The sequence below is a fragment of the Hirundo rustica genome, chromosome 4 (assembly GCF_015227805.2).
Source record: "Hirundo rustica isolate bHirRus1 chromosome 4, bHirRus1.pri.v3, whole genome shotgun sequence".
Classification (NCBI taxonomy): Eukaryota; Metazoa; Chordata; class Aves; order Passeriformes; family Hirundinidae; genus Hirundo; species Hirundo rustica.
Window position 1 is genome coordinate 56,698,993 of NC_053453.1, and position 14,711 is coordinate 56,713,703.

The 14,711-nt window shown below is 39.1% G+C and overlaps 1 protein-coding gene across 1 annotated transcript in view; it reads left to right on the plus strand.

Moving 5' to 3' along the window:
* The window catches only part of APPL2 (adaptor protein, phosphotyrosine interacting with PH domain and leucine zipper 2), a 33,146-nt gene that overhangs the window by 12,910 nt on the left and 5,525 nt on the right, over positions 1-14,711 (plus strand). Inside the window, exons 3-14 of the mRNA XM_040063481.1 lie at positions 1,649-1,708; positions 2,245-2,316; positions 4,164-4,251; positions 6,338-6,379; positions 6,500-6,558; positions 7,509-7,655; positions 9,836-9,918; positions 12,508-12,666; positions 13,657-13,845; positions 14,161-14,203; positions 14,281-14,337; positions 14,450-14,538. Of these exons, the coding sequence (XP_039919415.1) occupies positions 1,649-1,708; positions 2,245-2,316; positions 4,164-4,251; positions 6,338-6,379; positions 6,500-6,558; positions 7,509-7,655; positions 9,836-9,918; positions 12,508-12,666; positions 13,657-13,845; positions 14,161-14,203; positions 14,281-14,337; positions 14,450-14,538 (1,088 nt within the window). The remainder of the gene's footprint in view (positions 1-1,648; positions 1,709-2,244; positions 2,317-4,163; positions 4,252-6,337; positions 6,380-6,499; positions 6,559-7,508; positions 7,656-9,835; positions 9,919-12,507; positions 12,667-13,656; positions 13,846-14,160; positions 14,204-14,280; positions 14,338-14,449; positions 14,539-14,711) is intronic.

Genomic DNA, 14,711 nt, shown 5'->3' on the forward strand with positions numbered 1-14,711 from the left:
GGGCCCTGTGCCCATATGACCGCCCCGTTCCTGGCGTGCCGAGGCGGTGCGGAAGCACCGGGCTGTAATGCAGTATGTCACAGGTGGCAGCAGGCCAAAGCAAGGGGTGTTTCAGGGTCTCTGGCCCAGACAGTTCGCTGTGCTGGGCTCTGCTTGCTCAGGATGACAAGGGACAATAGGAGAGCACAAAAGCTCTGTCCCGGTTTTAATGGTTTTATGTATCAGCCCTGGTATAAAGAGTTCAGAGATTTGTTCCTACTTCTACAAACTCTCTGTGGCCTTGTGTATTTGGAGACAGTTTGTTAAGGTTTAAAATGAAATTTAAAGTTACTAGTTTTCTGCATTTTTGAGGATGTGAAGGGTCTGATAGGGGTTAAGACAGATGTCAGTTACTCCCTTCCCTTTTTTCTTTTATTCTTGTTGCAAGTCCTTGTTAACAAATCAGAGACAGAGCAGTTGATATTCTAGTGTTAGGAATACACTGATTAAAGATTGACATATCCAAGTGTTTATCTGTTTTTTCTAGCTGTCAAAGTAAAATTATACACCTTCCCTACAAATCTTACCTGGTGTGAGCACATCTTAAGTCCGTATGTACTTTCAGAAGAAGAGAGATGTGCTGGTTTGTGCTCCTGTAGCCACTTAAAGTGCTGTAATTACATTGTACATTCCCTGAGCATGAATGCATTATGGAGGCACATCTAGTGGTTCACTTTATTGATGTAGATTTTGGGGAAAGATGATTAATCGGTATGAAACACTCTTATGCTGGTATGGCAGCCTGTGTGTTTGAGGTTGTTCTGGTTTTGTTATTTTCTTGGGGTGGGGGGAAACCCAAACCAACCCAAATCTTAGCTCTTTTCAAAACAGTTAACCTGTAGGTCTGAAGTATGTACCTCTTACTGCTTCTCTGTTGTCATGATTTAAGCCCAGCTGGAAATTCTGCCAGCCCCATTTCTGGGGCTTGCTCGACCCCATTTCTGTCCCTCTCACCCCAGTGGAATGGGGAGGAGAATCAAAGTAAAACTTATGTTTTGAGATAAAAGAAATTTAATAACTGAAAACAGAGTAAAATACAATAATAATGGTAAATGATAATAAAAAGGAAAAAGAAAAAGTGACGTGCATTGCAGTTGTTCACCACCCACTAACTGATGCCAGAGCCCCCTTCCTGAACCCAGGTTGGCTTCCCTTTAGGGTACTTGCCCCAGTTTATTTACTTGGCATGATGTTCCATGGTGTGGAATGTCCATTTGGTCGTTTGGGGTCATCTGTCCCAGCTGTGCTCCCTCCCAGCTTCTTTTGTATGCCCTCTCACTGGCCAAGGACAAGACAAGGGGAAAAAAAAAAAAAATCCTGTACTTAGGATAAACATGACTTCACAAAAATCTAAAACATCAGTGTGTTATCAGCACCATTACTCTGAATCCAAAACACAACATTATACCAGCTGCTGAGAAGAAATTAACTCTATCCTAAACTGAAAGCAGGACATCTGTGTAGGTATTTTGGGACTAGCTGTTTGCACACAGCTGAATGTTTGTGTAAGTAGTTTCAGATTCAGTTAAGAAGCTGGTAAGGAAGTAGTGGTAACAGCAGCACTAGGGACCTTTCATTATTTCTATTAACATGTCATTTTTGTTTGTAGAATGAAATGTGTCTTGCCACACAACAGCTTTCAAAGCAGCTCCTTGCCTATGAAAAGCAGGTATGTTCAGCATATGCCTTTGATTTCTTTTCTGCCTCTACACTCGTGAAAAAGTCTGTAAACAGTGTATTTTCTGGCAGTGCTCAGGGCATTTGAATTACTTGGTTTCATGTGCAGGCAGTTATGAATTTCCCCAGGATGTTCAAGGGAGTTGGGTAATTTCTGATAATCTTAAAAAAAGAAAAGAACCAGCCAAGCAAAAAAACAAACAAACAAAACACCCCCCCCCCCAAAAAAAAAAAAACCCCACAAAAAAACCTGAGTTAATAAATTAATGAAGATACAAGTCACTTTGTTCCAGTTCTTTTACTTTAAAATGAGTATAATAAGAATTAAGTGTTGTCCAAATTCCATTCATTTAACACAAGAAGGGCAGGGTAAAAGAATATATATTAATGAGTTTCTGGTTTTATGTATATTTTTATCATTTGTTGCATTTTGTAGAAAATATTCTTTAGCTTTGTAGTAAAACAAAATGTTGTATTTTATATTCATCTTTACTGATTTATGGACTAAATGTGTGCTTCTATTTCCAGCATTTTGCCCTAGGTAAAGGAGATGAAGAAGTGATATCCACCCTCCATTATTTCTCGAAAGTTGTGGATGAGGTAATTTGAATTGCTAAGATCTCTTCGTACAATACAGAATATTAGTGGTTTTTCTTTGGGTCTCTCCTTTTGATTCAGAGCCTTCCCACTGAAAGCTAGATTGTGCCTGGGTTTTAGAGTAGTTTAATTCTGGATAAAGAAGTTTAATACCACTCTTCCATAATGGTTAGAGCTGTTTCTGTGGCTTCATCCCATATTCTATCCTCAGAGCAAAGCTGAACTTCCTAAGGTAACTTAAAAAGAGACTAAACAGGATGTGTCATCCAGGCTGGGGCAATCTTTTATTTAATTCCATTTTAAAATGACACATTTCTAAGCTTTAAACACTAAAGTTTGAGCCAAAACTTGTGAAGTATGGATGCAGGGCAGCTGTGAATTGGTAAAGTTGCAGTTTAGTTGCTGTGAGATCATGCAGAATCCAGAGATGTCTGGGGAAGGCTGCAGTACTGTGTGGTGAAGACAGTGAAGCTGTGTGCAGTGAATACCCCCACACCCTGGAGGCTTCTGCCAAGTACTGGGAGTGTTTGTCAGTGCCTCTGTTAGACCTGCACATGTAACATTTCAATATGGCCTTGGGATCTAGGTCCTTCTTGCTTAGGTTTCATTTGTCACACACTCTCTGCTGTGAGCACTGCTGTGCCATTGGAAAAGTCCATTCTTGTTGGTCTACTTCCAACTTTGATTAAAAAGGCAAAAGGCTGTACTGAGGTCTGCTGTTTGGGAGGGGAGAGTGGGCTGTGGGACAAAAAGTAAGTTAGAGTCCATGGACAACTCTAAGGATGTAGTGAGAGGAATCCCAAAGGTTTACTCTTTTTTTCAAGCTTTTCTTGCTGCATGTATGTTCTTGGGATACTAGAAAGGACCATTTGTTATCACAAGTCTTGTAGTTGCTGATGTGAATTCCAGATAGATCAAATCAAGAACTTTTTCCTTCCCAGGTTCAAGAGAATGGTGCCATTTGGGGGCAGAAAGCCGAAAAGCAGATAACTGACAGCTCAGTTCTATCAGTCACGTTTTCCTTCACGAGAACTTGTTCCATTCCTTGGCCTCCTTTTCTGTGTTAGCTTCCCCTTATGCTTGTTTTAGTTGTCTGTTCTAGCAGCATTGAATTGTATTGTCTCATGGGAAATCCTGACTTCATTGTTTACCTGCACGAGGCTGGCTGGAGTTATCTGGGACACTGAGCAAACAGGCAGGGTGTCACCTCAATGTGTGGCACCCTCCTGGTGCTCCAGTAGTGTGATTGATAGCTGTCCTGCCTGCACCCATCTAATATTCTTAGCCTGCCACTGTTGACATGAGAGCCTTGCCTGCCTTCACCCTAAGTGGTGTCACAGAGGTCCTTTAAAAACAGCTGTGTGCTGAACTTTAGAAACACTTACAAAACAGGAATGGGAAACTGCTATGAAGGTAAAATACTTGAATGGCACCTCTCATTGTGGTTGCCCCCTGTTTTGATTGATTTTGTCCCGGCTAACTCTCCCTAGTTCATGGAAAGACACTGTAGTTGTGGTGGTGGGACTGTAACTCCATGGCACTGAGACTTAACAAAAACAGGTTAATAAAGGATAATTACAGTTTAAATCCTGTTGGGTTAAGCATTAGAATTAATGGTCAAGTGAATTGCCATAATCTGTTATGTGGGAACTGAAAAGTTCTTGGATCTTTGGGAAATACCAGGCAGGAATGAAGCATTTAGACCCACGGGTCTCAGATACCTTGAGAAGTGTATCTTAAGCATTGATGTACGTTAAATCTTCTGGGCACAAATGGCTGGTGTGTGTTGATGTTCTCTGTGGTTTGGGTTTTTTATTTACATTGTGTCTTAGAACAATTCTCTGTTTCAGCTCAATATTCTTCATTCTGAACTGGCAAAACAGCTTGCAGATACAATGGTTCTCCCAATAATACAATTTCGAGAAAAGGATCTCACAGGTAAATTTTATTCTAAGTTTCAATTTTCCTTATATATTCCTTCTTGTTTATTTCATCATAAACTGAGACATAATGCCATGTATTAATTTGTTTTTTGACGATTCACAGAAAAGTTTTTGGGGTTTTTTTCTGCTACAGAATTTCATTGACAGGTGCATGCTTTTACTCAGACAAAACCAGTTCAAGTTCACCGCATAACATTTTAGGTACCATATGGTGCAAGTCTAAAAATATACAGCTTTGTTCTTTGTTGGGTCACTGTGCTTTTACACCAGTGTAATTTCACTGAAGTCATTGATGGTTTAATTGCCAGAAGGGAAATTTAGCAGTGAATTAGGCTTGCAAACAATATTTATTCCACTTGAGAAATTTGGGGCTGCTTGACAAGCACAAGCAGGAATGTTGTTTTAAATTCAGAGAATAGTATATTCCCTCCTTTTTAAGAAATTAGTCCTCTTTAAACCCTTGCCATGCAAGGGTAGTTCCAAGTTACCTGATTTCACAAATTTGGGCTTTCATTACTTAAACAGCAAGGCAGTAATTGATGTAATTTCAAACATTTGATGTAATTTCAAAAGAAACAAGCTCATATTTAAGGTCAAGGACACTCTTACCTACTTATGCAACAGAACTGTGAGGTTTTGCAGCAGCATTTTTTCTTTCTTTTCTTTTCTTTTTAAAGCCCACTGCTCATTTTACTTGTTTGCAGTCCACTTATGTCCTTCTTGTAGAATCATTCTGATGTGAGACAAAATGACTACAGCAAAATAATGACTGGTGTAAGTTTCTTGTATCTGGTTGGAAATTGTGAAGACATCCAGGTGTCTATGTTAATGAATAGTGTGTATCATATACTGTCAAATATAAAGCAGAATTTGGATGGTAAGATGTTGATGCTATAAACACTTTGTCGCCTCTTTCATGTGGCCTCTTTTTCCATATTTATGGATTCTTCCCTCATGTTCATGAAAAAAGATATGAAAATGCATATGAAGCCTGCAACCAAAGCTTCAGCTGCTGCATGACAAAATGTGGAAGTTTCTTCAACTTCCCTGGGTGTCAATTCTTTTTTTTATTATTGTATCCATCACTTTTTCTGATGCAGTCTGTAGAACAGCATTTTTAGTTGAGACCTGGCCGCATCAGAATTCCATTGAAGGATTAAACAAGGAAGCAAGGAAGAATGACTGTTACTGCTTTTACTTTTGATCCTGTTACATCTATACACTGAATATTGTAGATACTTCTAGAGAAAAGTTACAAGTGGAAAAATCTTCTGTCTTTCAGCATCTGAGTCATAATGAAACATTCTGGGGGGGAAAAAAGGTGGAGTGAAACTGATTAATGAGTAGGTTGATAAAAATAATCAGAGACCATGATGACATCCTACAGTTTCCCCTTGGTATTTTCACAGTTGCATAATGTCTGTTCTTGTAAGTGTGCTTTCTTTGTAGCCTTTTGAGAGTTTTGCCAGTTGCAGCATATGTTGGTGGGGTCATTAGGAGTAGCTTGTGCCTGACACTTGTGAAGATAAGTTGCCCATTTAGTCTGTTTTCTCTCTACCTGTATCAGAATCTCATGGCCAGTGTTTGTAATGCAAGCATCAGTTGTGTTAGATGTGTGTTAGATACGGATTTCTTTTCACAGAGCAGCTTAGCAAAAAATGTTCCACACAGGAAAAAGGCTTTTGTTCATACATCCCTGGGTCTTAAATTTCTCATATATCATATAAGCACTGTCAGGTTGTTCAGAACTGCTGATCTCGTATGATAGTGGTGGGCCTTTTGTCAGAATAAGCGTACTGAAATGGTGCTTCTGTGGAGAAATGACCCTGGCAGATAAGGCGTCTTTCTCAGAGTGACAACTTCCTCAATAAAATAAACTCACTCCACCCTTAATTAGCTATCTGCCCATTCATTTCTCTAGCAGCTGATCTGCTTTAGCATTTTCAAGACAGGTACAATGTATACATCTCCGCTGTGGAAGGGCTGGAGTGACTTGGGCAATAAATATGCCATAAATGGTCTCAGTTGAACAAAGTGTTAACAGCTGGTTTTACTTGGAATATTTGATTTCTCTTTTCCAGAAGTAAGCACACTGAAGGATCTCTTTGGCCTTGCTAGCAATGGTATGTGTCCCTGTTTTGTTTCTTTTCATATGCAGCTGTTAGAGCAAAGAAGACATGTTTAATGTGTGCATGTACACATCACATTTCTAAAAAAAAAAAAATAATATTCCTTGTCTACAGAACATGACGTGTCCATGGCAAAGTATAGCAGATTACCGAAAAGGAAAGAAAATGAGAAGGTAACAAATGTGAAAGGGAAAATAGAATGTTTTCATCAGCCATTCTGTCTGCATCATTGTTCATTGTGAACTTTGGAGAGTTCATTGCTTAAATTCACAGTAGCTCAAGAATATTTGTGATTTCATTTCCAAGCAGACACAAAGCTTTTAAACATAACTCAGCAGTTACACCTGTTTTCTCCAAGTTAGGCAAGTGATCAAATATTGTGCTCTACTGGAGCCCTTCTGATCCACGGGAGCTTTTCAAATAGAGGCAATCCAAGTGACTATAAATAGCTTTGTATAGGTCTTCTGTTGTACAGCTGAGGAGGTGATGCAGTATCACTGAGGACAATTCATCGTGAACTGCAATGAAGCCTTGTGTCTGCTGTTCCTAAAGCATTCCATTTCTTTGCATGTACCTTCCTGTTAAATTGCTCTGTATGGACTGTCATTCCTCTTAATGCTCTTGGTGGGATTGCTCTACATTCCTCCTTTTTTGCCCACTGGACTGCTATTCTAAAATACATCCCTTTGGCAAAAAGTGTATGGCTGGCGCTGTCCTGAGAGTGAATCCATTCTACAGGATGGTCCTTGAAAGGAGATGCCTTATAGAACACAGTGTGATACAGCATACAGTGAATTATTCACCTCTGAATTCTGCACTTGCAGACTTGTGTTATGATCTCAGCTGCAAATAAGTTTCTTGCATGGAGATCTGATCCAGATTTTTAGTGGTGGTAGTTATATAGTTTGTAGTCATGAGGGCTCCCCACATGCTTGAGGATCGTGACAGGAGGGCTTGAAGTACTTTCTTTGGGTTTTTGATTTGCTTTCTTTGTGTCTCATCCTTCATTTTATCTGGAGAAGTTCTGTAATGAGAGTGAATTAAAAATACCTTGAAGATGATCAGTAAATATATCCATATAAGCAGTGACACTCCGTTAACCCCTTTCTCATTTTTTGTTCAGCTTAAGGCAGAAGTGGCAAAAGAAGTGGCTAATGCAAGAAGAAAGCAGCACCTTTCATCCTTGCAATATTACTGTGCCCTGAATGCTCTGCAGTACAGGAAGAGAATGGCAATGATGGAACCTATGCTAGGATATACACGAGGACAGGTATTGACGGTAAAGTGTCTGTATCACTTAGACATGTTCTTGGGAAAACTCAACATTGTAGTCCTGGATTTATTTTGAGAATTGACAAATTACAGTGAGGGTGGGGGGAAACAATTTGCATTCAGCTTGCCTAGATTCTAACAACAGATTTTGTTTGTGGCAGATGGTGGAATGTTTAGATACTCAGGGAAGACAATAACGAAAAGAAAATTTAATACACTTTTATGCAAAATCAGCTTAGGGTTAGTTTTTTCACAGCTGAGCTATCAGTGCAGTAGCATTTACTTCCACTGTTTACTCAGTCTGCACAAACTCTCCTATGTAGCAGTTCCCTTCCTGGCACATAATGTTCAGCATACTGATGAGGAGTGTGCACGATGAGGAACAGAGCATGCTCTGGAGAGCTGGAAGGACAGAACAGTAGAGAGGATTGAGCATAAGGCTGAAAAACCTGTTTCTAATTTATATTCTAACAGCAATTTGATAGAGCATTTCTCAAGTCTGATAGTCTGACCCTCCAGGATATCAGGAGGATCAAGAAACCAGTATTATCACAGCACTTGATTCTCACTACTACCCATTTTAAGAATCTTTGATTTTGATGAAAGAAAGTTTTTGGAAAATGAGAATTGGGCTATGAAAAGAGGAATAATGGATGTGATGCTCTGTTTGAGATTGTAGTGTGGCTCATCATCATCTACATCATCTTGTCTTTTGCAGCCCATGTGCCTCATTTAAAATAGGTACAAAATGAGGATTCAGTCACTTTCCCCACCACGGGTGTTTGCACTGATTCTCTGCTGTAATTATCCGAAGTGTAAGAACTGCACTGGTGTCCTTTACTGGAAGCCAAACTGAACTTTCTTTTCCCGTTCTTAATCTGGGAAAACTGCCTTATCTCAGTGCTTTATACAGGAAAGTCTCAGGTTGTCATGGGAATGACTGAATAACCAGAAGCCTGTTGATGCTTAAATATTGTGAACTGCCTTTCAGCACCAATATGTATTTTCTTAATTACTCAAACGCGTGTCTCCAGTTTCACATTTCCAACAAATGAGTAGGTCATATGGAATTTTTGGAAGAAGCAGTGGCTAATACAGGGTTCATATGACTGAAAACTGGCATCAACATTTATCATCAGTGGAATTTAGAGCTCTTTCCTTTCGAAGCAGGCTTCAGAAATAGAATAGGTGAATCATTTTTTAAGAGTGCATTCTTTCTCTCCTTTGTAAAGGGAGTCTGTGGTCTATAACATGGTTGCAGAAATCTGAATCTTGGGAATCCTGCGTCCCAAGGTTAGAGAAAGGGAGTAAAATCACAAGTAAAAGGGGATGAAATAGCTAATAAATTGCTTACCATCCAAGAATTTGGTTTTACATCTCTTCCCAGAGTAGGTCACTGATTTTGTGTTTATCCTGATTAATTGCACACACATCCTAGCTGTATCCATGTTTCCCCTAGTTTTCAGTAGGCTCTAATGATGGCTGTGCCCTGCAGCAGATAATACAAGGTCAAGTCTACACCAAGTGCTTTGCTTCTATTGTGTGCCTGCTGAGCCATACCATCTGAGAGAATTAATCTTCTGTCACAAAATGTGCACTTTGGCCCTAGTAGCTTTTTTTTAGCTCCTTCAGTAGAACAAAACCCATGGTGAAACTGTAGTTGTTGATAAAACCAATTGCCCTGGAGGCTTCTGCAAGCACAGCTGCACTTTCCTTACTGACTTGGTTACAGCCCTTTGAAAACTTTCATGGTGGAGTTGGTAGTTCAGGTTGGACTGCTAAATCTAATAGTTCAGGTTGGACTCCTAAATCTAATGGATGATTTGTGTCCCATTCCCTTTGACAGGGTGGCATTGCACACAGCAATTCCTACTACCATGAGCCCCAGCCCTGCCCAGTGCTAGTGAGGGAGAAGCTACCTGTTCCCTTTTTTGAGTCATTTAGCAAGTTCTTTGGAAACATACCTGTCAGCAGCCAGCAGTTTATCTGTGGTGAAAGGGTGGAGAGTTGCAGAAGTGGGAAGTAGCAAGAAAGGCGACGCAGCTGTTTTGCCCATGTGTTTGATCGCCCGCCAAAAGTACCAGTCATAATGGGAGCACTGTTACCACTCCCACAATCTGCTGCTTGTCTGCCAAAGCCAAGAGAACCTTCAGTGCTCTTTTTCTCGGTATTTTTCAGATCAACTTCTTTAAGAAAGGAGCAGAGATGTTTTCCAAAAGAATGGACAGCTTTTTGTCATCTGTTTCAGACATGGTTCAGAGGTAACCTAGTGCTTTTGTTTGCTTTTGTCATTCCATTGGAATTGGAGCAGTAGCTCTCTAACCTTCAGCACGTTACAGAGAGTGCCTCTTTTTCTAATTAGATGCCTTCCATGTTTACATTGCATTGTTGGGCATATTTTGTTTCAGCAACAGGTAGACAGGAAATGTTTGTACATGGAAAAGAAAATGCTGTCTATACACTGGAGAGTATTTTTACAGTATAGTCAGAAACTATATACTGTAAAGTGTTCACATGCTTTCTTACATTTCTGATTCTCTTCATGAACAGAAAAGCATGGAATTTGGGCTAGAAATGGGTTAACAGTATTAATATAATAGACTTAAGGTGCTTTCTGAATTGCAGGTATTTATATTTACTGGCTCTTCCATAATAAAACACCAACAATAACCCATTAAACTCTCAAATAAGGATTTAGGGCCTAAAGTGTTCGGTGGTATAGCTACACAAGACAAACAAAACTCCTCACCCGAGGGAACATATTCCTTGCATTCAGTGTAGGCTGTATTACTCCACTGAGTTCAACCTGCTTTGGCTAAGTCCTAAATTTCAATAAACTGCTTTTGTAGTCCTAATTTTGCGATCATTTTTTCTTACACCTCTCCTCCACATCTACTTGTAGTGAAGAGTTTCTTTATAATTAAGTCCCTGTAAATGTAAACTTTACACTTGAAATGTAATCATAATAGAGAGAACATTATTCATAGAATCATAAAATATGGTCCATTCCAACCCCTTAATAAAGATAATATAGTCCCAACTGAGTCCTTGACTTTAATGCTTCATTCCTTTCATATCAAACTGTAACCAAATCATTACTTATTCTCACTCTGGTGGCACTTTAAATAATGAATACCTGTTAATTTGAGAACCATGCTGCAAACAAGTGCTCTGTACAGTAGATTATTTCACTAAGTGATTCTTTACTTTCTGTACTTTTATATTTACTTATATATCTTTGCACATTCACTTGTGAATAATAAATCCCTCTACACAGTCTATACAGCATTTGTAGAGAATGGAGGACACATTTTAAATTCCATTGAAATAGTGTCTGTTTTTTAGTAAGTCTAAGGCATCTTACTTGTGTCTTACAGGCACTGGGAGGATCCTGCCATTGGATCCTCATTATAGAATAATCCCTTGTTTTCCACAATCAGATAGATTTGAGTTCTGGACAGTGTACAGTAGTAAATGGAAACAAAAACAGGCTGCTCAGTTATTTTGCCGAGTCTGGTTTTTGTGTTTAAAGTCTGTCACACTGTAAAGCTTGAAAGTACAACTCAAATGTAACTAGTAAAGGTGTGCAATGTCTTTGGAAAAAACAAAAGAGAAGTTTGTAAAATTTTGAATGGCACCGTGCAGCACAGAATTACTGACGCAGGACAGGGTTTGGTGACTTCAGTTTGCACAGCCGCTGAAAACTCTGCTGCCCACTCCTGTCCTTCCTTAGTGCTGGGGATCACAAGGCCTCAGTGAGTCAGAGATCTGCTTGCTAGTCAAGCTAAAAGCTTTTCACTTGTCAGACTTGTTCTTTTGGAACAACAGGCTGATGTGACCCATTGTGCAGCTACTGAGTTTCTGTGGTATTTGAAAGCATTTTCATTTATACAGTGAATATTGCTAATGTTGTAAAAACTCAGGAGATATCTATACTAACACATTCTCAGTAACCACTGGGCCTAATTGCCACAAATGCGTATAACTTCAGAATTGTCAGCACTTTTCTTCCTGTCTTGGAGATGGGAGAAGCACATCTTAGGAAGAGGAATATAATCTCCAAAACCATGAAGGTGCCAGAGAGGTTTTGTCAGAAGCATTTTGTGGTGTAAAAAAAATGACAGATCAAAGGATTCATTGAAATAACACTGAGGTAAAAACTGACAGCATAATTCCATTATGTTTAAAAATGGAATTTAAATAATTATTTTTCTGACATTCAGTGGTGGTGTGGAAAGGCATTAGCTTACAAAATATGATCTAATTTAATTCAGATAATGAAGTTTTCTGAATCACAGCAAAGCAGAACACATTATTATAAGCAAAAAATTAAATCCAAAGTGAGACTTGAGCTATAGGTTTTGTTACTGTATTGTTCTGAATTAATTAAAATCCATGACCAGTTAATAGGTGGTGTCAAGACAGGAATTCCTGTGTGTTACAGATTTGGAGGGATTAGATAAAGTTCTGTGAAAGCCAGGAGATCCTCTAGTACAGCCTGCTTTGAACTATGCCTCTGTACTAGGGCAATGTCTGTACGTGTTCAGCCGTGTAAATTCATAGAGTCATTAGTTTTAGAAACCGTCTCTCAAAAAATAAACTTCACTCTTCTTTCTCAACATATCTCAACATTTCTCATGTGCTCATTTCAGTATTATAAAACAGTATTTTCTAAAAAGTCTATTCAAAAAATAAATTTCACCTTTGCATTACCCTCCAAGGTAATCTCAGACGGTATTTTTGTTCATTCTGGCTTACAGATGTTACCTTTATCCTGGTATAAATGGCTAATGATGGCTTTGGGTTTCTTTTTGTGGTGGTGTTTTTTTTTGTTTGTTTGTTTTTTGCAGCATACAGGGAGAGCTGGATGCTGAAGCTGAAAAAATGAGAATATCCCAGCAGGATTTAATTGCAGTTAATGAATCTGTTTACACCCCAGATTCTGATGTAACTTCACCTGCCATCAATAGAAATCTCATCCAGAAGGCTGGCTACCTTAATCTTAGAAAGTAAGATTGTTGTTATCTGCTGATTTGTTTAGTGGCTACAATTTGGGGGGCGAGGGTCATAAAGACTGCTCAGGTATTGATGTTTGAGCATCCTAAATCAGTTTGGTAGCTCTGCTTTTGATCCTTCAAGTGCCTCTGTCATCTTTGGAAATGTGCTTTTGAAGCACTAACAAACCTAGAGGCATTTGAAACTTTTTCTGAAAACAGAATTTTGCTTCTGATTGAATTTACCTACAGGAATAATTTCCTGCATTCAAGTGGCTAAAAATTAGGAGCTGATGAGGCTGGGTTCAGATTGTTCCTAGATCTTAAAGAAGACACAGTGTTTACAGAAACAGCTATATTTTGTAGTTAATAAATGTTTTCATATATGACCTTTTTTACATAAATAAAAGCTTTATGGACAATGTAAGTTTGTAACTTTCAGTGCGTGTCATATGTAGAATTACCTCTGCAGGTTGGAGTTAGGAATATTGGTGGCATATAATAACCCTCTTTATGTGGTTGATTGATTAAATATCAGTTTATTATTTTGTTTGTCTAGTAACTTTTTTCTTTATGTGTGTTCATCTATTAATTTCTCATAGTATTCCAAAAGCTGCATTTCACTATAATAGGACTCTATAGCTAAGCACGAGATAGTCTCTGAGATACTACTGCAATTGATACTTTTTTATATTATGATTCTTTGTGCTGAAGTTGCTCATAGTATTTTATGTCAGTTACTTGATACTCTTTTATTCCTTAGCTAGAAGATAGGATTTTTAATTTGGATGTTTGGAATTAATTTAATTTCTCAGCTTTCATTAAGGATTAGTTCCTGCTCGGAACAGGTGCTGCTTTTTCATCTGAACAGAGTCTCATCATTAAAAAAAGATGTCTGGGTGAACATAAAGTTCTGATTAGCATGACAATATGTTTGCAGTTTCATACCTGTTTGGAGTTACTTATAAACAGTAATGAGTCTTTATCACTGCATCTTCTCATCAGTAAAACAGGTCTGGTGACTACAACTTGGGAAAGACTCTATTTCTTCACTCAAGGTGGCAACTTGATGTGTCAGCCAAGGGGAGCAGTAGCTGGAGGATTGATTCAGGACCTGGATAACTGCTCTGTTATGGCTGTGGACTGTGAAGACAGAAGATACTGCTTTCAGATCACTACTCCTACAGGCAAAGCGTATGAGACAGGTTTTGTTTGAGGACAGCCAGTCACACCCACCCCTTCAGTTGCTCTTTCCTGTAAAACTTCCTTGGTATAGTAAGCTTTTCTGGGTTTCCAGAAGGGTGTTTCCAAATTAAAAGCATATTCCTTCCAGTCCTCCCCCACAAGTGCCTGCATTGCACATGTGGTGTCTTTTAGCTACAGCTTATTCATGATTCTTGTTCCTTTGGTGGTTAATAGATGTAAAGCTTGGTGATATTACTATAAGCACTGGAGATTAACAGTCCTGGTGTCCACTGTTAGCACTAATACATTGTGTTTATATTTTAGGGGTATAACCCTTCAAGCAGAAAGCAAGAAAGAATATGAGGAGGTAAAAATATTTTCTTAATTTTACTATTCTTGAATACAAGTGAGTTTGAAGACTTCAATTTCATTTTTCCCTTCCAGTGGATATGTGCTATCAACAACATCTCCAGACAGATCTATCTCACTGACAATCCAGAGGTGGGAGCTTGTTTCCATCTTTCAGTCCATTCCTTCACCTTGCTCTCCCATTATTCTTCACATGGTAAAGTAAACTACAAGTCTAAAAGAGCTGTTTTGTCTTGTTTCATAGGCAGCTGCAATCAAATTAAATCAGACCGCTCTGCAAGCAGTGACTCCCATTACCAGCTTGGGAAAAAAACATGAAGTTCAGCACCCCAGGTAACGTTCTCCCTTGCATGGAGCAGGGACTGTGTGCACTTGTATTGAGCCTGGGCCTGGGGGGTGTTAGAAAGGGGTTGGGATTGTCACTGAGAAGTGTAGACACAAGTCCAGGTGTTTGCTGGTAATGCAGCTGTGAATATGGACAGGGCAGGGAGACAAATGGCCACCTA